A 23,991-nucleotide genomic window follows, 5' to 3' on the forward strand; every position below is an offset into this window, starting at 1 on the left:
GGCTCAGCAGGCTCGGGAGAGAATGAGGAAGAAGGTGGAGGGAGGAGACTGCTGCCGGCACTCCTTGTTCCCGCCTTCAAACAGGCTCTTTCTTAGGGCAATAGGAGTTGAAATAAAGTGGCAGAGGATACGAGTATTTCTTTTAATGTAATATCACTATTTTCATGAAATCTTTTCTTCTGTAAAAGTTGGGCCTCTGCGCCTTCCAAAACCTGTACCTCTTTCTGAAGCACACACAAACACTTTAAGAAAGCACCTCCTTAGTCCATTAGAAGCATCTTCTTTTCTCATCTGTCTCTCTTCATTTTCAGACTTCCTGGTCACACTTCAGCACAAAACTTTTTCTTATTTTACAATGCGGAATAATCAGTCCTATTGGGGTAATTCCTACAATGTTACAACACTTAAAATATTTCTAAAACATAACATTTTAAAAGAAGGAACATTTTGCAAAATATTTTCTTTTACTTTATAACCTCATTCCGGACTTCCCCTTCCTCCCAACCTCAATATGGTGTCAAAGGATAGTTGATACAGGCCATTAAGATTTACTTTTCAGTGGAAAAGGAGTCCATTTTCATAAAACTTCTTTATCTGCTATATCAGATGCAAGCCACATGGATACCATCATTAGAATTTTATTTAATAATTTTTAAATTTTCTGCAACAGAAAGTAAGCTTGGGGAGAGGGATACCAAAATTCAGATGAGAGGGCAAACTTGCAGTTTTTAGTGTTAAAACTTTCTGTTCCTGAAATGATAGCAAAGACTGACTTAAAATATTCAAAATACAATTTAAGGATACATATTTTTAGGGCTTATGTTCAACATGTTAAAAAATAGTCTTACAAAATGTAACTTTTAAAGAGCAGAGTGTAAATATCACAGTCTTGAAAATAATTAGTGGAAACAAAATTTCTTAGCCATTTTTTTTCTTGAACATGTGCTAAACTGTATCACTTTGCTAGGAAGGGAATTAGCAAGGTGGCGTTTTGTTTTTGTGTTTTGCCAGTACAGAGATGGTATAAAAACAGAGGGGTTCCTAGAGTCAGGGAACAAAATGCTTACATAAACACTACTTTTTGTTGACTTGTTTGTTTTAAAAACAAGATAGGGTTTTCATTTCAGGAAGTCATAAAAACATCATGTCCTTCAGCAGTGATTACAAAGGAAGTCTGTGGCAGGGTGACTGGAAATGCTTGGTGTGGTGACTATCAGAAGAAAAAAAAAATAGTACATTTAAGAAATATATGAAAAGAATACATACATGACTCAAGTTGAAATAGTAAGTTTTCACCTTCCAACTGTAGAGTCCAGTTGGGCCAATTAACATGAAAGCATGAAGTGGGATCAAGTAGTGATCAGAAGCAGAGCACTAAGCAAGCTCTAATTTTAAATATTCCATTGCCAGTGAATTTTCTCCAGCTGTAAAGATGCAGAATGTACAATTTACACATTTTGAAGTTTTGGGACAAACACTTTTTTCTTTGATATAGAGCAATCCAAATGTCTCAGTGTTCTTTGTACTTCATACAGTTGTTTTCAAAGATTAAATGAGATAATGATGACAGTGCTTTGAATATTTTAAAGCTCTAGATAATATCTATATAATCTCACTTATTCCTACACATTTAGCTTATACAATGGAGGTAAGATTTAAAAAATGAAATAAAATGTCCACGGTGTTCTCTTAATCTGACGAAAGCATTTACGCATTAGGTGGAATCATTTTTCCTGGAAATATTTTAAGAATAGGATGGACAGCCACCTGTTTGGATATCATACAATGTGAAGGCTGTGAGATGAATTACATGAGTATTTCCCAGACCCTTGGATTTAATGAACAATTAAAAATAATAACAGCAATCATGATAATAAGGAGGAAGAGATAAACATGGTGGACAACTCTACATTTTACCAAGTAAGGACCCTAAAAACGTAAGAATTTTAAAACTTTTTATTTCATAAAACTTATCTCATCTGTGCCCCCAAAATTAGGAAGGACATGGTATCAGAATAAAGGACAGTCCTTTACTGTGAATATATTTGACTTGATGAAAAGTTTATACTGCTCAAGAGTCTGAAACAATAAAGATAAAAATTAAGGAAAACTAAAACTTCATTCCTTTTCCCTTCATTTTACCACAGAGGGTAAAAATTCAACACAGATTGCTATTGTTCTGGGACACTGTTTGAGACTCCTTACTTCGCCATAGTTATCTAATCTAGTATTTAGTTACGTGGCCTATATTTCACAATATTAGCAACTCAGATTAAACACATTGAGCGCTTATTTTCTAGGAACTTATTTAAAACAATTGGCTTCTTCACGAACAGCAAATAAATATACACACACAGAATACTTCCAAGGCTTGATGATAACTAACATTTAATTAAGCAAAATGAAAAAAAAAATACCATTAGTAATGTATGGAAGTGTTAAATATAGTTCTCTAAGATATAAGATTTTGTACCTGGAGCTTACGGGTGTTACTGACCTTTGTGTTATGAGGTAATTTGCTTTGTTTTTTTCTTCCACATCCACTAAGTAGGCATAAGCTTGGAATGTATATCTTTGAAATTGCAGGTCAAAGCCTCCACATTAAAGAACCTGATGAGGCAAAGCTACAGTTTTGTGAGCCATGTGTGTCATGCAATAGTTTTTGATAGCTGCTGCCAATTAAATTGACTAAACTTATTGACAGACCCAGGGAAGAATTTTCTAAGAAGGTGAGGTTCTGAAAGTTTGGTTGCACCAAAAAGGAAGAGGGGCAGTAACTGAGGCCCTGGATCTAAAAGCCTTGCTTGTGGGCCAGGGGAACACATGATTAAAGCCTTCCTGCCAACAGAGCATCTGCAAACAAACCAAGTAAATTTTACTCGAAAAGAGGCCGTGGATTTTGTGTTCCCTTGCTGAGATTCTAAGCCGCTGGGGCACACCCGGCCTTGCTTTGGCAAGTCTTCCTTGTTCTTTCTTGACCAGTTTCCGACTTTTTTCCTGATTGAAATACAGACAGGGTGGCAGGGAGAGATTTTTGTTTCACGACTATTCCAAGTTGGGGGGAAAGAACGGGAGAAAACCGGAAAAAAGCTGGCCTTCCGTGGAGCCAGGCTCTGGGAGGCTGCCGTGGGGAAGGGGGCGGGGGCGGGGGGGGCTGTCACGTGACTCGCGCGAGGGCTGCTGGGAGTGCGGCGCGCTTTCCACCTCCACCCGCGAAGTCTGAGCAACCCGCGCCCAGCGTCCTCACTCCCTCGCGTTCGCTGACGAGGAAGGTGCCCATACCGCGAAGTACATTGGCCTTGGGGTGGGGCTGGAGGGATGGGCGCCTGTGAGAATGTGACGGAGTGTGACACGAGGAAGGGCGCGAGGATGGAAGCTTCCTCTGAGGGGCTCTAGTGGGGCGGAAGCAACAGTACGGAGGAAGTGGGGAGGGGCGGCGGGAAGTGAGGAATATGGAGGTGAAATGGACTGAGGGGCCAGGTTGGCGTTGAGAAGAGGGAGAAGACTAGAAGGAGACAGCTGCATGAGGCAGAGGGTGACAGTGCTTAGTAACAGCCAGGTCACTAAGCCTAAGATGGCAGAGCCGGGGGCAGTGGCCAGTGTTTGGCATACGACGAAGACCAAACAGTCCACCAGGCCTGGATCTGCTGAGGCCTTGAGCTATGACAGAAAAACGAACTTATTTTTGCAGAAACAGTTACTTGATTATAAGTTTTCATTTGACGTAGGTGCGCAGTGTTACTTTGGGAGAGAAGAGAAGGGGGTGAAGGGGAAAGGGATTAGAAGTGGAAGGGAGGAGAGAAAAATCCGCCTGTTGGCTTAAGTATTTTCCAACTCCCAAGGCAAAGTTAGCACTGCCGTGCGTGTGTAGTATTTTCTAGATACTATTAATATTATTACAGCACGTAAACTTGCATACTATAAAGGTACTGGCAGGAATGGAGACGTACAATACAGAATTTACTTAAGCATCTTTCTAATTTGTTGTTGCTCTTTCTGTCTTCTATATATGCATATTTTATAGGACTAATCAAACAGATGCATTACAGTTACCCAAGTCAGCATCGTTTCTCAAAAACAACAAAGTCTGTTGATAACTTGAAAGTGGATAGGGCTCCCCTTATCTCAAAGACAGAGACTATACCCTTCCAGATTTCAACATTTGGACTTCTAGGGAAAATGCCTTCCGAATTTATGGAAAAGTAAAAGTAAAATTTGAAGCTACTTTAAAGTAAGGTTGGACAGTGGGAATAGTCTCAGGCTCGAAGAGTGAGATCTCGGTTCTAGTCTAGTTCAGTCTTACTGGTGTCACTTGATCCACCATCACTGTCACTGTTTCCTCACTTGTAAAAAGTGAGATTGAATTAGATGAACTGTAAGACCTGTTTCAACATTAAGATTTTGTGAAGATAGAAGAATCTTTTTGTTTTTTTTTTTGAGGTGGAGTCTTGCTCTGTTGCCCAGGCTGGAGTGCAGTGGCGCAATCTCGGCTCACTGCAACCTCCCTCCCCAGGGTTCAAGCAATTCTCTCCCCTCAGCTTCCCAAGTAGCTGGGATTACAGGCGCCTGCCACCATGCCCGGCTAATGTTTGAATTTTTAGTAGACATGGGGTTTCACCATGCTGGCCACGGTGGTCTCGAGCTCCCAACCTCAGGTGATTTTCCCACCTCAGCCTCCCAAAGTGCTGGGATTACAGGCATGAGCCACTGTGCCGGGCCGAACATAGAAGAATATTAACTGAGCCAGTCCTGAAACAAGGCAGAATTGCCAGAAAGACTCATTTGGCTAAGTACATAGAGAGGAGTAGTTGAAAATGATGGAACTAGTAGGCTGGCACCAGATAATACAGGACCTTGAAGGCCATATCATGGAATTTCAATTTATTCTGGAACAATGAAAGTTTTTGAGTTAAAGAAATGCAGTAATCAAAGTTTTGAAAGATTACCCAAATAGCAGTTGATAGAATGATTTGGAGGAGGGAGAAATTGAGTTTAGGAAAGTGACAGATAATGACAGTCTAAATTAACATCAGCAGTAGGAGTGGGAAAAAGGGAAGGATTCCAGAGATCTTGTAGCGTGGAGTTTGTACCTAAATCTGGCATTGTTCTAAGCTTTATAGCTGGTGCCTTCGGAATATGATGGCAAATCACCTTGTAAAGCCTGACAATAGAAATTGCAAGAGGCCAAGAGAATTGGAGGTAAGCTCTATGCCTGTGTAGCCTTAATCTTTTATTCTGTTTTACATACTTCTCAAATTTCTTCCCTTTAAGAAAGCTCTATAGATAAGTGGAATTTAATGTATTCGTATGCCCAGAGCTAGGATTGTCCTACAACATAGCAGGAACTATGTTGATTCCAGCTGGTTTTTCACTAAGTGTAGGCTTCCAAGAAACTATTGGGAGATTTCTTTTTGATAGCTTGAGATCTAGAGACAGAAGTGAGTCTGTGCCTTTATGATACATAGGATTTTATGTAATTATTTTGCTATGATAAGTAAGATACCTAGGTACTATAGTTACCGGTCTTTTTAAAGAGCACAGTATCCTATCCTTTACCAGTCCTGCCCCCACCAATTGATCTGTTGCATTTGGGACATGATTTGCTCCCTTGAAGATTATATTATTTTGCAAAATTTCGCAAGCATTTGGCTACTGTCTAAATTACAGTTTAGCTTCATTGCTATGAAAACATCTACTGGTTCAAGATACCAGACGCTTTTTCAACAGGAGTTTAAAACCACATTTAAAATCTAATTTAAGGCTGGGCGCATGGGCTCATGGCTATAATCCTAGTGCTTTGGGAGGCTGAGGCAGGAGTATCGTTTGAGGCTAAGAGTTTCAGATCAGCCTGGGCAACACTGCAATACCTTGTCTCTGAAAACAAAACAAAACAAAACAAAATTAACTGGGCATGGTGGAATCTGCCTGTAGTCCTAGTTACTCAGGAGTCTGAGACAGGAGGATCACTTGAATCCAGGAGGCTACAGGGAGCTAAGATTGTGTCACTACACTCTGGTGTAGGTGACAGAGCGAGAACTTGTCACAAAAACAAACATGAAAAGCAAAGTCTAGTTGAAAACCAAAATAAAATTTAATATATTGATCAAGGTGTTTCTTGGGCCTGTAAATTTCCTTAATAATAAAAACTCAAATGACTAAGTCGTATGCTTTCTAGCATGTTTGCCTTTTTCTGAAAAATGGTTTATTTGCTTTTTCTTAATAAACAAATAAACATATACTTAATAAATTCAGTGTATGTCCTGAAGATCTTACTGACTGTACCTCTTTTCTTTATTTTGTCCTGTTAGTCTCCAGTGCCTGATAGTCCACAGCTGTCCTCTCTTGGAAAATCAGATTCATCTTTCTCTGAAAGTTCTGGACTGTTTTATAAAGATGAAGCCTTGGAGAAAGATTTAAATGGTGATGTATAAAATGTTTATATTTCTAAACATCAATTTTATAATGCAGAAGGTTTGTTATGTTTTATAACTTATATGATTTTTCTTGAACAGATGTGAGCAAGGAAATTAATCTAATGTTGTCTACCTATGCAAAGCTTTTAAGGCAAGTACTTATAGTATATTCTCTGGGGTCTTTATGTTAGTTTTCTTCTGGAAACTCTGTAACGGGAAGTTTAACTCTGTGGCTGGCAAACCTCTCCAGTAATTAAAACGTTGGAATTTTTTATTCTACTTCAGTCCCTTAAAATAGATTAGTTGGTTGTTTTCAGAGAATAGCGTCTTTTCCACTAAAAATTCTTTTTTTTTTTTTAACTCTTGCCAAGCTAATACTAGATTGTATATATCTTGGTCTGTAATTAGATGACGTTACATTTTAAATTTTATGTAAATACCTCTTTGAGAAAAATGTTTGGTGAAATTAATGATAACAGAGTGATATTAAAGATAAATACTTTTATGTCATAGAAAGTCAGCCTTTCACATCCATTAATTCTGAATCTGTGGATTCAGTCAACCACACATAGAAAATATTTGGGGAGAAAAAGGATGGTTGTGTCTGTACTGAACATGTACAGACATTTTTTTCTTGTCATGATTTTTCAAACAATACAGTATAACAACTGTTTACATAGCATTTACATGGTATTGGTCTTATAAGTAATCAAGAGATAATTTAAAGTATATGGCAGAATGTTCTTAGGTTATATGCAAATAGTATGATGTTTTATATAAGGGACTTGAATATCTATGAGGGATGTTCCTTTGGTATCCGTGGGGGATTCTGGAACCAATATCCCATGGATACTGAGGGATGACTGCATTTATATTTTACCTATATTTATTTTAAGACCAAATTTAAATATTTTATTAGCCTGATATCATGTTTTATAAAGTGTGTGTGTGTTTTTTTACACTGCTGGACAGTCATTATACTTGGATGGTGGTTTATGTGGCTGTAAAAATAATGTATATAATTGAATATTAGTGTTGATAATGTATTAGATACATTTCCTGTTTTGTCAGGAGACCTTTTAGAGTAGTCAAAAATATTTGTGGGACTAATTTTTTTTCCAAAGAGTATTAGTAAATTAATGAAGTTCTGTGGCACATAAAGCCATTTAAATGAAATAGTTAACAAATGTAATGAAGAACAACATAATGATGTTGTTTATATCTACTTAGTTTAATATACAACTTTTTTTCCTATTAGTGAGAGAGCAGCAGTAGATGCATCTTACATTGATGAGATAGATGAACTCTTCAAAGAAGCCAATACTATTGAAAACTTTCTAATACAAAAAAGAGAGTTCCTGCGACAGAGGTTTACAGTGATTGCAAACACATTACACAGATAAAATATATACTTGAAATAAGCTGATAATTTAAATCTATTATTGTTATAATGAAAGAATGACATTTATGCTTTGAAAGCTCTGAAGTTGTTAAAGAAAATGTATATTTTGAATAGAGAAGGGGAAACTCTGAATTTCTAGATTTAAAAGGGAACTTTAAAATTCCTTAATGTTAATATTAATGTTCGTGTTAATGTCCTAAACTGGACATTAACATGAGCTACGTCACTTTTCTTTTGAGGGTCAAATATTTAGTACATTTTATAGAAGTGTAAATTATTTAAATCTTATGTGGATTCTTTTATTTTTTCCTTAAACTTCTTAGTGTTTCTTAAACTTCTAAAACAGGATTCAGTTAATTTATAATGTTTAATAACATCATACTTTTTCTTTTAGAATATTTTGTTTAAATATCAGATAGTTTTGGAGATAATTTTGAAAAAATTTTTTGTGGTCAAGATTATAAAAGATGAAAACCTTAGAGGTGATTTTTCCAGTTTCTTAGAATAGAATGACGTAACCGTGTGCTATTTCCATTTGATTATTTTCACTGTTAGTTATTATGTATGACTAATAGAAGCTCTTGGCTTAAAATTATTTTCTTGTGGTAAAAATAGTAAAATAAAAACCAGAAATTACTCACCAAAACCTTGTATGAGTTGACTTTTTTACACATCGACCACATCAACATATGCAGTTAATGAATTATATTTAGAAACATTATCAGCAGTGTGGTATGGGATAAAGATTAGTGATCCAGAAGTAAATAGATGGGCTTAAACAACAAGATGACCTTGGGAGGTCACTTCAATCCTATTATAATTGAGAAATTGAATTTGGACTGGAGGATCTATACTACTCATCTAGCTAAAAAAAATTATCCCTTTGATGTAAAGTACTACTATGATTTTACTGAAAACTTTCTGTATTATATATTACTATACGGGATAGCTGTGTTAACCAGATTTTTAAACACAATAGCACCCATTATTCAATCATATAGACGGTTCAGTTTATTACATGTATATTTTTCCAATATAAGCAATCCGAAAATTGCAAATACTACTACAGGGAATTGTTATTCCTAAGGGAGACTGCACATTTGCCTTGCTGCCTTCTAAACTCTAAAATAAAATCTCATTTCGTTACATTACTATTTTAAGGCATAAACACCACATGACATGAATACTCAGAAAAGATGACAAAAGTGAAATAAAATAATATTTGCTAAAGAAAATTGGTTAACTGGAAAAAACTATTGGGTTGATAGAGGTGGTGGCACAGAATAGGTTGGAGGTCAACAAAGTAATTATTAGAAATGATTTTTTTTTTTTTTTGTCACGCGCAGTGGCTCCCATTTCTAATCCTAGCTATTTGAGAGACTGAAGTGGGAGGATGACTTGAGCCCAGGAGTCTGAAGCTACTGCAAGCTATGATTGCATCACTGCACTCTAACCTGGGTGACAGAGTGAGACTCTGTCTCTAAAAAAAGAAGGAAAGAAAGGAAACTTTTTCAGTTTTTTCTTTCTTTCTTTTTTCTTTTTCTTTCTTTCTTTCTTTTTTTTGAGACAGAATCTTGCTCTGTTGCCTAGGCTGAAGTGCAGTGGCATGATCTCGGCTCACTACAACCTCTGCCTCTCAGGTTCAAGCGATTGTCCTGCCTCAGCCTCTTGAGTAGCTGGGATTACAGGCACCTGCCACCACACCTGGCTAATTTTTGTATTTTTAGTAGAGATGGGGTTTTGCCGTGTTGGCCAGGCTGGTCTTGAACTCCTGACCTCAGGTGACCCACCCGCCTCAGCCTCCTGAAATGCTGAGATTACAGGCATGAGCCACTGCGCCCGGCCAAAAGGAAATTTTTTTAAAACTAAATACAACCAGAAGGTTTGTGAGTTAATACGACATGTCGTCTGGATTTTGACCTACCATCATTAAGAAATGTTCTTTTTCTAAGCATTTATTACTAATATGAAAAATAAGGCCAACAGATTGTTTCAGACTAGATTTCATAATATACTTGTTATATCCTGATGGTATCACTATTGTTCAACATCTAGTTCTTCCTTTTGAAGGTTCAGAAAATGGATTTGATCATTTCATTTGATATGATTAAGACTGGAGAACTGATTTTAAGCCACAATGTGTTTACTGTTCAGAATTGTTATACCTTCTAGTATAAAGGTGCCTGAAAGCCTAATCATGAAGGCTTATTGTTAAAATCAAATTTGGATGGTTTTGGTACCATCCATATAGACAAGAGTCATTATCTTGGCCGGGCATGGTGGCTCACACCTGTAATCCCAGCAGTTTGAGAGGCTGGGGCAGGCAGATAACTTGAGGTCAAGAGTTTGAGACCAGCCTGGGCAACATGGCAAAACCCTGTCTCTACTAAAAATGAAAAAAAGTAGCCAGGTATCATGGCATACACCTGTAGTCCCAGCTACTCAGGAGGCTGAGATAGGAGAATCACTTGAACCCGGGAGGTGGAGGTTGCAGTGAACCGAGATTGTGCCACTGTACTCCAGCCTGGGTGACAGAGTGAGACTCTGTCTCAGAAAAAAAAAAAAAAAAAAAATCTCACAACTGGAGAAATGCTATTGTAGGAATACCACTGCCCTTTAATTTACACTTCTGATGTTACTCTTTACTATTTCAATAAAGTCTTACAAATTTGTAAGTTATTTTTCATTGATTACTAATCAAAATATATACCAAACCATCTTTGTACTCTGCTAGATGTATTAAGACACTCCCTTCTGACAAATTTAACCACTTCTTTCTTGAAATATACTTACAATTTTGCCAGGAAAACATGATATGTTAATGTTAAAAGCAACTCTGTGGCAGTGCTGTGGAAGTTACTAGAAGTTACTGGATTTTTGAAAAGGAAAGGGGATATTTCAGGCAGGAGAAAAGTTTCTTCAGTGGCACAGAAGAACAAACGTATCATGGTATGTTAGTCACTTTGCTAGGATGAAAATTCATGAAGGGGAATAGTGTATGGTCTAAACTCCTGGAGAGCAGGGACAATCTTGTTTCTTGGTATTCTTTCTTTGTAGCACAGTATTTGATACATTGGTGCTAAAAATGTTAAATTAATAACGTCATATACATTTTGAGGGCATACTTTCACTCATGCTAGATTGTCAGAAAATGTTCTGTAAAATTAATGAATAGAAAAGAAAAGGAAGGATGAAGTGATTTAAAGGCAGATAAAAAGAATGAAAGGTAAATTGTTGCCAGATTGTAGAGTCCTCTAGTGGCAGTCTAAATTTGGACTTTATCCAGAAGAGGAGTGGCATAATAAAATTGATGCTGTGCATCAAGATAAACGGACTTAAGTATAGTGTGTGAACAGGTTTGAAAAAGAAAAGTTTAGGGAGGGGGAGACCACTACTGGTGGTCTAATTTTAATATTTCAAACAGCTGCTTATTAAAGATAGGTTGTTTGGACAGTTGTCATGGAAATAAGCCCTGCCCCTTAAGCCTCCTCCTCACTTCGACCTGTCAGTAAGGGAGGGACAGTCCAGGCAGTTCTGTGCGTGTTCATTGTTTAGTAGTACTCAAAGCTGCCAGTGTGAGAGGATTTGGAAATCACGGGATCTGCTCAATATGAAAATGTTTTTTCGAGTCTTTCTCCATTTTATCAGGAGTCTTTCTGCCACTGCAGTGGATTTCCTTCCTGTGATGGTGCACCCGCTCCCAGGTAGGGGGTTTGCCCCTTTCTCTTCCTCATCCTCCTCTTCTTGCCAGTCTGCACTTAGAATTCTGTGCCACTTTCCTGAAGACTGTTGGGAGCTTCTGAAGCTTTCCGTCCTGTGTGCCTCAGATTAGACAGCAATCCGCAGAGTCCCGGAAGTTAAAGAAGGCTGAGTTAGGATTGTTTCCTCATGGTCAGGGAAACAGCCTTCACATTTGCATATTTTATGCAATATTTAGGGCAGGAGTCAGGGGCTTGGGATTCTTTGGGATTTGCAATAAGAAGAATATTCAATATTTAGGCTTTTCTAAATTGAAAAATCGCTGCCACACGTTCTAATGTAATTGTTTGGTTTCTCTATTTGCATTTTGCGGGGACTGCCTTAAAACTCATTTATTGCTTTATAGCCTTCTATTATGGCTACCATTGTTACATGATTTTATTTATAGAAATTGGCTGATCTAGAACTTTCAGAAATCATACTAATATGCACTATAAATTTTAAAATTACTTAATGTAGTAATTTAATGTTTGCAGTATGCAAGGGAATGTATTACGTACTGGAAGGAGAAGGGAGACAAACACCAGACCCTGTACTCAAGGAGTACTGGTAGTATCATTTATCATACAAGACAGATAAGATAAGGTCCATAAACAGAGCTATAAACAGATGCTGTGAGTTCAGACTAAGGAGAATCAGTTCTTGCTGTAGGTAAGGCGAATGCTGTGTTTATAAAGCAAATGACATGGAAACTGGATCTTGAAGGATGAGTTAGGTGAGTGAATGTCATCTGAAGGAGTTGGGAAATATCCTAGATGAAGAAAATTGATTTGGAAGGGGGGAAATTAAAAATTCTATTTTGACATGTTGAAGGTCACCTGCCAGAAGTAATTGGTGAAATTAAGAGACTAGATGAGATTGCCAAGGGAGAGTGCTGAGATTAAAGATCCAAGGTAGGACCTTAGGAACATTCATGAAGTGATAAGGGAGATAAGGAGCCCCTAAAGGGAATTAACATTTGGAAAGCATCCAGTATCTTTATATTTGATTATGATGACAGACATAAACAGGAAGTATTAATCTCCTTTTATTTCCATTTTATCATTGAAAAACCTGAGGCTCAGAGACATTAAGTAACTTGCTCAAGGTTGTCAGCTAATAAGTAATAAAACTAGTAGAATGCAGAGAGTAGTTATAGGGCAGCAGGAAAGTTAGAATAGGACAATGTCTCAGGAGCTACAAATAGAAAGGAGTTTAAGAAAGTTGTTAACATCAAATTCTATTGAAACTTTGAAGATCATGTAGCAGATTACCAACAGCATGCTATGGAGTATACAACATATAGACATGTAAATATTTTCTACAATGTGAAATGCTTAAATTCGTGTATCTCTACTTAGACAAATGCCCAATTAGGCCATTCAATTTACTTAAAAAAGTAAGATGAGTAAATTACATACCTGACCTTAGGGAATTTATTTTAATCTGAGAATAAGATAAATATGCATAATGTTAATAAAAATAGAGTAAGATGAATAACTGAGAGTTTTTCCTTCTCTATCTTTTCAAAGCATCCTCTTTGTACTTCTTATACTGTACTTCCCAAATTTTAGTATGCCTAAGAACACCTGCTTGCCCTTCCCAAGCGATTCTGATTTATTAGGACCAGAATGGAGTCCAGGAAACTGCATTTTAGCAGTAACACCAGGTATTTCTGTTGCAAGTAGTCCTGTACCAGACTCTGAGAAACAATGCGGAAATAAAACACTTACAGTGTCAGTGATCTGTTTACTAGGCAGTCAGTTCTTTTATTTCAGGGTTCTAATGCTTTTTATCCCTCAGCGGTACCAAGTACTTTGTCAAATGAATAAAATAAAGAAGATATTACACCTTATTGGACTATCATTAAAAGCTATGTAAATATAATAATAGCATTTTTTGAGTATTCTGTTCTAAAAGCTTTACATAAACTAACTCATTTATTACTTATAGCCTTAGAAGTAATATGAATTATCATTATCCCCATCTTAGAAAAGAGGAAACAGACCACAGAGAGGTGATAAGTGTCTTTCTCAAGGCTTCTCATTTGGGAGGGGGCACATTTGAAACCAACCAGCTGGAGCCAGGTAGAGCTCCAGCTCACACCCTTAAATATTACACTGTGCTGCCTCTTTTTTTTTTTTTTTTTTTTGAGACGGAGTCTCACTCTGTCACCTGGGCTGGAGTGCAGTGGCGCCATCTCGGCTCACTGAAACCTCTGCCCTCCGAGTTCAAGCAATTCTCCTGCTTCAGCCTCCTGAGTAGCTGGGATTACAAGCAGCTGCCACTGATTTTGTGTGTGTGTGTGTGTGTGTGTGTGTGTGTGTGTGTGTGTGTGTGTGTGTGTGTGTGTTTAGTAGAGACGAGCTTTCACCATCTTGGCCAGGCTTGTCTTGAATTCCTGATCTCGTGATCCACCTGCCTCGGCCTCCCAAAGTGCTGGGATTACAGGTGTGAGCCACCGTGCCCAGCCTACACTGTGCTGCCTCTTAAGGGAAGTACTATAACACTGGAGATAGACCTTGACCAATTAATGAAATTTTTTTTTTTTTTCTTTTTGAGACAAAGTTTTGCTCTTGTTGTCCAGGCTGGAGAGCGTTGGTGCGATCTCGGCTCACTGCAACCTCTGTCTCCCAGGTTCAAGCGATTCTCCTACCTCAGCTCCTGAGTAGCTGGGATTACAGGGGTCTGCCACAACGTCCGGCTGATTTTTTTTGTATTTTTAGTAGAGACGGGCTTTCATTATGTCTCATTATGTTGGCCAGACTGGCCTTGAACTCCTGACCTCAGGTGATCCACCTGCCTTGGCCTTCCAAAGTGCTGGGATTACAGGTGTGAGCCACTGTGCCCTGCTGGAATTTTCTTAGAACTAGAGATAAGGACATTGGGAAGAACATTCAGGGTGAAAGAATTTTATTTGAAAAATCAGGAAAGAATTAGGTTTGCCTCAATTGTTACATGTCATATAGGGGAGTAGAATGTCTCATGTGCTTCAAGCTGAATTTTTGAAAGATTTGAAAGAAATGGATAGTAATAACTTGCTAAAAGAATGCAAATCTCATTTCTTAAGAGTAATAATGTCCCTATGTGTTAGCTCATTTTTCTAGTCTAGATTTCTGAATCACTCTTAAACCTTAATGAGAGAAAGAATTTTATTTTATAGCACTTGATTATTTATTTGACCACCCCTCTATGTTAGGCAGTACTGCCTTGTGAATACTCAGTAATGTTAAAATAATAGGGAAAGGTTTCAGTTCCTTATTATACAGTAATGATTTTTACTTCTTGTGCCTTTTGCTCTTTCGGTAATTTCAGACTGGATATCACTGCATAATTTAATTTTTGACACCCTTCTACTGGAAAATGCCTTGCATTTTCACGTATATGCCATTCAAATAAAAGGAATTAAATTTAAGATCTTATTAAAATCACAAGAATTGCTATGAAATCTTTGGAATCAGATTCTGGTGTATCTAAATTACTGCGGTCAATGTAATTGGATAATATTGAATGGTCATTTTTATAACAACGCAGTTGCTCTTAGCACATCTGGGGTTGGCATGTAAATTTATTCTTGTAAAAAGACAGGCATTGTTCAACTATGAGAAATGATAAAAATAGTAACCGAAGTCTTTAGTTCTTAGGCAGATTAGTACTACAAGAAATAGAATTGTTGTGGGTTGAAAATGGAGAACCAAAGCGTTGATAGTCTGAGAATGAGGAAGGAGAGAGAAGAAATTTGGTGTTAGGTTCACGTTTCCCTCAAGCTGCCAGTTGATAAGATTATTGTCTGTGGGAAACAGGCAAGTTTATAGAAGATTTGGTAAAATATTTTTTGTTCTTTTGGTTTCCTCTGCACAGTTTTCAAAAGGTACATGGGAAATACTCATCAGAAAAAAGCCATCTTTGGGCAGTGTCGGGGTCTGCCATGTGTTGCACCGCTACTGACCACAGTGGAAGAGGCTCCACGGGGCATCTCTGCTCGAGTCTGGGGACATTTTCCTAAGTGGCTCAATGGCTCTCTTCTGCGAATTGGACCTGGGAAATTCGAGTTTGGGAAGGATAAGTAAGCCTTGATTTTGGAGAACAACTTGGATTTCTTGGCATGGGCTGGTTCTATGGAATATGCATTAATATCTGCTTCCTCTGTGAGGTTAATATTGCCATTCCATCCCTTTGATTACAGATAAGGAAACTGTAGCCTAGAGGAGAAAAAAGGAGACTTTTTAAACAAAATGTCCTGCTTTTTCTGCTCTGTAGACTATTGTAAATTTGAAGCCCTCTGTGGTTTGTTCCAAAAGAAGAGAGGTGTCAGAAGCTGTCTGTGTGATGACTGAGCTGTTTTCCTGCAAGTTCCTGAAGGAAGGGCAATGTCTCCTCATACCACTCTCTTCCTAACCCAGCACTTGCCAGACACAATAGTCTCTTTCAGTTCCTCAAACTGGGCACAGTTGTATCTGCTCAGCATTTTAGCATTAGTTCTCTCACCTATCTTCCCTAATCTTCCCAAGACTGGTCTTGTCATTCGGATGTCAACTCAAATCTCATGTCCTTTGAGCCTTTCCTGATCTCCCAACATAAAAATACCAGCACAGTCATCCCTCAGTATTCACAGGGCATTGGTTAGAGGACCCCTCTAAATACCAGAATCCAAGTATGCTGAAGTCTCTTATATAAAATGCATATATTTGCTTTTAACCTACACATGTCCTCCCATATCTTTTAAATAATCTCTAGATTATTTTATAATACTTAATACAATGCCTACACATACTTCATTCCCATGGATTTGTCTTAGTACTCAGCACATTCAAGTTTTGCTTTGCAGAACTTTGTGGCTTTTTTTTCCCACAATATTTTTGACTCAAGAGTTTGGTTGAATCCACAGATGTGGAGTCTATGGGTATGGAGGGCTGACTGTATTGATTACATTACCTATTTTAATTATCTACACAGTGTTATCAGTGTCTGGTATTTTTTTGTTTGTTATTTGAGTGTTAAGCTCTGTTCCCCCATCGGAATGTAATTTGATGAGGGTAGAGATCTTTTTTTCTAGTTCATCCTATATCCCCACTACCTGTAACAGTGGTCTGCACCTAAATAGCATTCAATAAATAGATGTCAATAAATGAAAAACTCAGGCAGGCTGAGGAGCCTCGGGGCGGGGTGGGAAGGAGGACTGGTCGAGCCCTGGGTTTGGGGCAGAGTGCGTGTGTGTGGTGTGTCCCCAAGGGCAGGAAGGTGGCGAAGGGAGGCGAATCCGAGTGGGTGGAGGGAGGGGAAGGGCAGGAGGAGAAAAAGGTGGGAGGAGGACCAGGTGGAAGGGTGGCGGCTCACTCAGGACCCAGCAGGGGCAGCTCAATGAGGCGGGTGACCCTGTTCCTGAACGGCAGCCCCAAGAATAGAAAGATGGTTGCTGTATATGGAACTTTATCTGATTTGCTTTCTGCGGCCAGCAGTAAACTCGGCATAAAAGCCACCAGTGTGTACAATGGAAAAGGTAGACTGATTGATGATATTGCTTTGATCAGGGATGATGATGTTTTGTTTGTTTGTGAAGGAGAGCCATTTATTGATCCTCAGACAGATTCTAAGCCTCCTGAAGGATTGTTAGGATTCCACACAGACTGGCTGACATTAAATGTTGGAGGGTGGTACTTTACAACTACACGGAGCACTTTAGTGAATAAAGAACCTGACGGTATGCTGGCCCACATGTTTGAGGACAAAGGTGTCTAGGGAAATTAGCAAGATCATAGAGGAGCTTTCTTAATTGACCGAAGTCCTGAGTACTTTGAACCCATTTTGAACTACTTGCGTCATGGACAGCTCATTGTAAATGATGGCATTAATTTATTGGGTGTGTTAGAAGAAGCAAGATTTTTTGGTATTGACTCATTGATTGAACACCTAGGAGTGGCAATAAAGAATTCTCAACCACTGGAGGATCATTCACCAATATCCCGAAAGGAATTTGTCTGATTTCTGCTAGCAACTCCAACCAAGTCAGAACTGCGATGCCAGGGTTTGAACTTCAGTGGTGCTGATCTTTCTCGTTTGGACCTTCGATACATTAACTTCAAAATGGCCAATTTAAGCCGCTGTAATCTTGCACGTACAAATCTTTGCTGTGCAAATCTTGAACGAGTTGATCTCTCTGGATCAGTGCTAGATTGTGCAAATCTCTAGGGAATCAAGATGCTCTGTTCTAATGCAAAAGGAGCATCCCTGAAACTGTGTAATTTTGAGGATCCTTCCGGTCTTAAAGCCAATTTAGAAGGTGCTAATCTGAAAGGTATGGATATGGAGGGAAGTCAGATGACAGGAATTAACCTGAGAGGGCTACATTAAAAAATGCAAAGTGAAGAACTGTAACCTCAGAGGAGCAACTCTGGCAGGAACTGATTTAGAGAACTGTGATCTGTCTGGGTGTGATCTTCAAGAAGCCAACCTGAGAGGGTCCAAGCTGAAGGGAGCTATATTTGAAGAGATGCTGACACCACTACACATGTCACAAAGTGTCAGATGAGAATTTTAGGGACTGGAGGAAGATGTACAAGATGAAAGTGTTTTCCTTATCACTTTTCTTTCTCCACCCACTCAGTTGTCTAGAAGAAATAACACTGTAAGGAAATTAAAAAAAAAAAAATGTTTAGAGGATTATGCTTGTTCTCAGCAGTGCATAAGGGAAAAACTGACTTTTTTTCATATTCTGATTTTTAACAGAAAAGCACTCATTTAATAGATGTAAGGAAAATAGATATTTCTGCCTTTTGAATGGGGTAGAGGGGTTTACCTGGCTTTATGACCAGGAATAGCATCTATTTGTTTTTAAATAGGCATGATGTGGAAATACCATCTTGGTTTGAGATGCATTTGAGGATTTTAATTTATGGAAAGCACAACATATGCAATTATATTTATTGAATATCTAGATGCAGTATTGATATTTAAATTGTTAAAACTTTATGAAAACGTGGAAAAGGTTGTTCAGGTTCATAAATAGCTTTAGTGATGCCTCCCCTCTTTAAATACCTGTCACAACATATGAATATGGTGAGATCAGATTCCCTAAGACTCTTTTCAGGTTCATTTTCATAAGGTTTACTTTTTAGGGGAAAACAATAGCTAAATTAAAGTAATATCCAATTCTTACTGATTGACACAGAGTGGAAAGAAAGACATCGTTGTGCATCACTGTCATTCCAAAGGTACAGTGGAACTCCGAATGGAGGAAGAACTTACCTATCACTACAACACTTATAAATGAGAATTTCTCAGAATTTCATTCTAGGCAAGTTCCACTCAACACCAGACCAAGCAATTCTATCTATTTACACTATAGCCTAGTTTTCTGACACAATCATCACAAGCATAGGAAGATACTTCAAAACCGAAAAACCAAGGTGCATCATTAATATTCATTTAATTCAAATACCAAATAGCTTACATAGGGCCAGCTTAGAAATAAATACTAAATCCAGAGCTACTGCAATCAAAGCTTATATGAATGAATATGGTAGAGTTGTCTGCTAAAAGGCAATGTAATATAATTGCAGTTAGAACCCTACAGTGGGGAATGAGAATTTTTTTTTTTTTTTTTTTTTGAGACGGAGTCTCACTCTGTCGCCCAGGCTGGAGTGCAGTGGCGCGATCTTGGCTCACTGCAAGCTCTGCCTCCCGGGTTCATGCCATTCTCCTGCCTCAGCCTCCCGAGTAGCTGGGACTACAGGTGCCCGCCACCATGGCCAGCTAACTTTGTGCATTTTTAGTAGAGACGGGGTTTCACCATGTTAGCCAGGATGGTCTCAATCTCCTGACCTTGTGATCCGCCCGCCTTGGCCTCCCAAAGTGCTGAGATTACAGGTGTGAGCCACTGTGCCCAGCCCAGGAATGAGGAATTTTTTTTTTTTTTTTTTTTTTTTTTTTGGAGACGGAGTCTCGCTCTGTCGCCCAGGCTGGAGTGCACTGGCCGGATCTCAGCTCACTGCAAGCTCCGCCTCCTGGGTCTACGCCATTCTCCTGCCTCAGCCTCCCGAGTAGCTGGGACTACAGGCGCCCGCCACCTCGCCCGGCTAGTTTTTTGTATTTTTTTTTAGTAGAGACGGGGTTTCACTGTGTTAGCCAGGATGGTCTTGATCTCCTGACCTCGTGATCCGCCCGTCTCGGCCTCCCAAAGTGCTGGGATTACAGGTAGCTTGAGCCACCGCGCCCAGCCGAATGAGGAATTTTAAACACACATTTGATTACAGCCACCAAAAAATATATGTAAAGTAAAAATAAAGGCATTTGGCTGCTCTAAGATGTAATACCAATCAGTCAGCACCTGTGATTATTTTACATGTGTGTGTGTGTGTATATATATATATATTTTTTTTTAAACAAATTTTAGCCCAATTTTCTTCAGTCATTATCTCTCTGCAGCAGCAGCAGAAGGGCCTGTACCTCCCTACTAGTGACATGGTGTCCTTATTTCTACCCCAAGAGAAGGGATATTATCTGTGTCCAAATGGGTTCTGAATTCTACAGACTCATCAACATGAGGCAAGGAATCCTTGAAAACCACCTGTGTCTCCTTTGGGAGAATGACATATCTTTAGTATTTATGTAACTCATTCTTCTATATCTACATATGCAAAGCTTTCCTTAACAGTAAAGGGTACATGTGCATAGTGGGAGGAGATCAGACCCTTACAAGTGAAGGAAAGCAACTTCAGAAATGAATTATTTTCTTTTTCTTATTTTTACCAAGACAGAGAAGTATTGTATTGAGAGATAACCTATTTTCATGATCAATATGTGCCTAAATTATATTTAAGTCATTTCACTCTGTACTATATTTTCAGGAATTATAGAATGTGTTATTCATTCATTTAAAGGTACCTCTGTAGAAATAACCTAAAACTGCAGAAGGATCTGAAAGATCTGAACATGGTGTGCTTAGAAACTGCAGATTTTAGATCTAATGTATACTGCATTAATAAATGACATAAAATGTTAAAAAAAAAACGAAAAACCAATAACTCTTCAGTATAAATTTCCTCAGTGTCTACTAGGGACATGAAGCTATGTGACAAAACCTCTATGGCCAGGAAGGAATCTGCTTTGTTTTAAACATTTTTAAATAGTAGAAACAATTTTTTATTATAAAAGTTTTACCCATATAAAACTTTTTAAAATATAGAAAAGGGAGGCTGGGGGAAGCATGTACCACCTGACAGATCCTTCTTTAGCACTTTGATGTATTTCCTGCCAGTCTTCCCACTATTTCTATAGATTTATTTTAAGTAATTACAATTATATGTAGTATTATTTGCCCCGCTGTAATAAAACTTCACACTATCATAAGCCTTTTTGTTCATGTTGCTACCAAGTCTGAACGATCATTATTTTTAATGGCTAGATGAATTCCAGGAATTACTGTTTTTTAAAAAAAAAAATTGTAGTAAAATATAGATAACATACAATTTACCATCTTAACCATTTTTATATGTAGAATTCAATGGCATTAAGTAGATTCATACGGTTGTGCTACCATCCATTCACAGAACTCATTTTACCTTGCAAAACTGAAACCCTGTATCCACTGAACACTAATTTCCCATTCTTCCCTTCCTCTAACCCCTGGCAACCACCGTTCTAGTTTCTGTTTGGTAAATCACCATACCCTTTCCTCTGGGCCTGGTTGGAATTTGATCATGGTCCTTCTGTCTCTCATGGTCTGTTGTTGGAAACAGACCAAGAACTAGGGATGTTTAAAAAAAGGCTATGAGGCAAGAAGAAGTAGAAGAGAAGGAGGGCAAAGGGGAGGAGGAGGAGAAACTTCTAATCCAACTCCCAGAGAATAAACAGCCTCTTACAGAGGGTATATGGTATTTCACCTGCTGCAGAAGGAGACGCTGTAATATATTGTTCAAACTAAGTAGCAGAACCATTCAGGGTCCAGGCTTGCCCCACAGGCCTCTTTGAAGATAAGAATCTTTGTGGGACAAGTGGATGGCATGGCTGGCCCTCACAAGTGTCTACTTTGTCCTCAAATCAGTTTCTTCAGAGTCAGTGATGGGCATTTATAGCTGGAACAAAGTCTTGCCTTCCCCTTGGACAGATATCTTCAGGTCAAAGGGAGACAGACACTCAGTTTAGTGGTTGGCTCCCAAGACAGGACCTACAGGGAGAGGCAGTGACCTAGGGAAGGGCAGTGTAACCCTTCACCTGTGGATAAGAATAGCTGTGCTCACATGTGAAGCTCTGGTCACTCTGTTAGATGCCATTTAACATATTCATGTCAGCACGCAGACACAGTGATGACATGCCAAAGGCGTATCTTCAATTAAATTGTTTTCATCAGTGATTTAATTGAAGACATACTAGTTTTTAAAATTATGTGAAGACTGGGTGTGGTTTATCACACCTATAATCCCAGTGCTTTGGGAGGCCAAGGCAGGAGGATGGCTTGAGGCCAGGAGTTTGAGGCTAGCCTGGGCAACATAGCAAGACTCCATCTCTACAAAAAATAAAAATTAAACAAAAGTAAAAAGAATACAGTTACATGAATCTGGGCAGAATATTAAATAGCGTCAGCACCTTTAGTCTCTACTCTTCTCTAGACAGGACTTCAGGATCCATAGTCTAGGCTCCCAGTTCCTGGACTGTCCCCACTGTAATGATTGTCCCCCTCTGTGCCACTTCGACAAGGCCACATGCCGAGGCCACACTTGGAACTTACTCTACAGAATTTCCCCACCCCTGAAATCTTGAACTCTGAAACTCTACTCTGCTCAAAACCCCAGTTTTCACAGTCCTACATTCCGTTAAACTTATTTTTTCATTCCATCAAGTTCTCCTTTCCTTCCTGTCCTCTACCATCTTAAGGCTTATCCACTGTCTCTTAATTTCTTCTCCCTGGCCCAGACTTTACCGTCAGTCACTTCAAGCACTTTGAACACCACGCTCACTTCCTTTGCCCTGGTGGTCACTGCCTCTCCTCTGATTATTTTCAGTCCTAGATTGGCCCATCCTTGGTTTCCCCTGCTCGTGGCCCAGGCCTGCTGAGCAGGTCTAGAGCAAATCACACAACCTTGCTGATTGATTCAATTACGAAATGATGATTTCCAGTCTTAGCTGAGTGCTTGGTGCTGCCAGGAATCTTTAGCAGTCAGTGTTGTTTCCAGCTTCTCACAGGGTCTGCCGCAAGTCTCTGACCCTTTCCTGAGGCCTCCTTCATTCTCCCTGTCCCTTTCACCCTCAGCAGATAAGCTGGCCTACTTCATAGGAAGGAATGACTTGTGGGGCAGCTGCATTTAACTCCTTCAGCTTCCCTCTTCCCACCCCCACACTTCGTCCCACCAGAATCCAAGTATGCTGCAGTCTTTTATATAAAATGCATATATTCGCTTTTAACCTACATACGTCCTCCTATATCTTTTAAATCATCTCTAGATTATTTTGTAACACTTAATACAATGCCTACACATACTTCATTCCCATGGATTTGTCTTAGTACTCAGCAAATTCAAGTTTTGCTTTGCTCCTGATCAGAGGACGCAGCCCTCTTCCTCTTCTCTGAAACCTTGATGCATCATCATCTCTCCCATTTCCTTCTCTGCCAAATAACTCTTAGAGCTCACCTTACCTTTTGGGATGCTGTAGAGCCCAGGAGTTAGTGTCATCACTGAATTCAAACCCTTGTTCTGTCACTGAGCAGCCCTGAGACTGTGGGCATATTCCTCTGAACCTTGGTTTCCACATCTGTAAATTGGGAAAAATATTCCCTTGCAGGGTCAATGTGAAGGGAGAATATATGTATAAGGGATGTAGCAAAGTGCTTAGCACAATACCTGGCATGTAGTAAGTGCTCGGTAGATGGCAGTTATCCCATTGGCAAGCTTATACCTAGATACTGTCAAACATGGATCTCCCACCCCACCCCCAGCTCTTGGGCTCTAGACCTGTGTTTTGCCAACTGGCTGTGGAACATCTATACTCTGGTGTTCTACAAATAGCTCAGACTCTCAAAACTGAGCCATTGACTTTTCCCCGGTACTTATTCTTCATGTCTTCTCCATCCCGGTTAAAGTATCACCAGGCAGCCAGTCATTCAGGCCTGACTTTTTGGACCCTCTCCTTTTGTCGCTGCCTACATCCTATCAGTCATCTCTGACTTGTTTCTGGAGTTTGTCCTTTGCTCACTGGTGCTGCTTCAGTTTAGGTGCTTATCTTCTCTTGCTTGAATTATTGCCTGGGCTTCTCGTTGGCTTCTTCAGTCTGCATGCTGTTCTTTCTGTTCCAAGATGCCAGTCACACAGTTTCACTCTCCTGTTTCACAACTTCACACTTGCCTGGTGAAGGTCATTAAGCCTTAGTCTAAGTGCTGGTGATGTGGGCTGACCTGTTTCTCCAACATTATCACCTGCCACTGACAGCTCCGCCCACATGCTA

General features: G+C 39.1%; 2 protein-coding genes and 1 pseudogene across 11 annotated transcripts in view; all 3 read left to right on the plus strand.

Moving 5' to 3' along the window:
- Positions 1–3,193: 3,193 nt before the first annotated feature.
- Positions 3,194–8,461, plus strand: TEX12 (testis expressed 12). 2 transcript variants are annotated; one of them, XM_005579627.4, is made up of 5 exons: positions 3,194–3,288; positions 5,113–5,199; positions 6,309–6,420; positions 6,513–6,564; positions 7,672–8,461. In XM_005579627.4, the coding sequence occupies exons 2-5, from the start codon at positions 5,137–5,139 to the stop codon at positions 7,814–7,816; spliced, it is 372 nt and encodes a 123-aa protein (XP_005579684.1). In that variant the 5' UTR covers positions 3,194–3,288; positions 5,113–5,136; the 3' UTR covers positions 7,817–8,461. The 2 variants fall into 2 exon arrangements, with proteins under 2 accessions (XP_005579684.1, XP_073871293.1); XM_074015192.1 differs by having other exon boundaries at positions 3,194–3,272; positions 6,513–7,788.
- Positions 8,462–11,322: 2,861 nt separating this feature from the next.
- Positions 11,323–23,991, plus strand: part of BCO2 (beta-carotene oxygenase 2) — a 50,878-nt gene continuing 38,209 nt past the window's right edge. For 5 of the 9 annotated variants that reach the window (XR_012423700.1, XM_045371026.3, XM_065528970.2 and 2 more), the window contains exons 1-2: positions 11,323–11,519; positions 15,415–15,619. Coding sequence is in view for 5 of the 9 variants with exons in the window: in XM_045371026.3 (XP_045226961.2) it covers positions 11,426–11,519; positions 15,415–15,619 (299 nt within the window). In the remaining 4 variants the exon portion in view is untranslated. Of the gene's footprint in view, positions 11,520–12,190; positions 12,290–15,414; positions 15,620–23,991 lie in introns of those variants that run through there. The other 4 variants (XM_074015193.1, XM_065528973.1, XM_074015194.1 and 1 more) reach the window with 2 other exon arrangements.
- On the plus strand, positions 16,757–18,171 carry LOC135967118 (BTB/POZ domain-containing protein KCTD9 pseudogene; annotated as a pseudogene).

The sequence above is a fragment of the Macaca fascicularis genome, chromosome 14, assembly GCF_037993035.2.
Source record: "Macaca fascicularis isolate 582-1 chromosome 14, T2T-MFA8v1.1".
In the NCBI taxonomy this organism is placed as follows: Eukaryota; Metazoa; Chordata; class Mammalia; order Primates; family Cercopithecidae; genus Macaca; species Macaca fascicularis.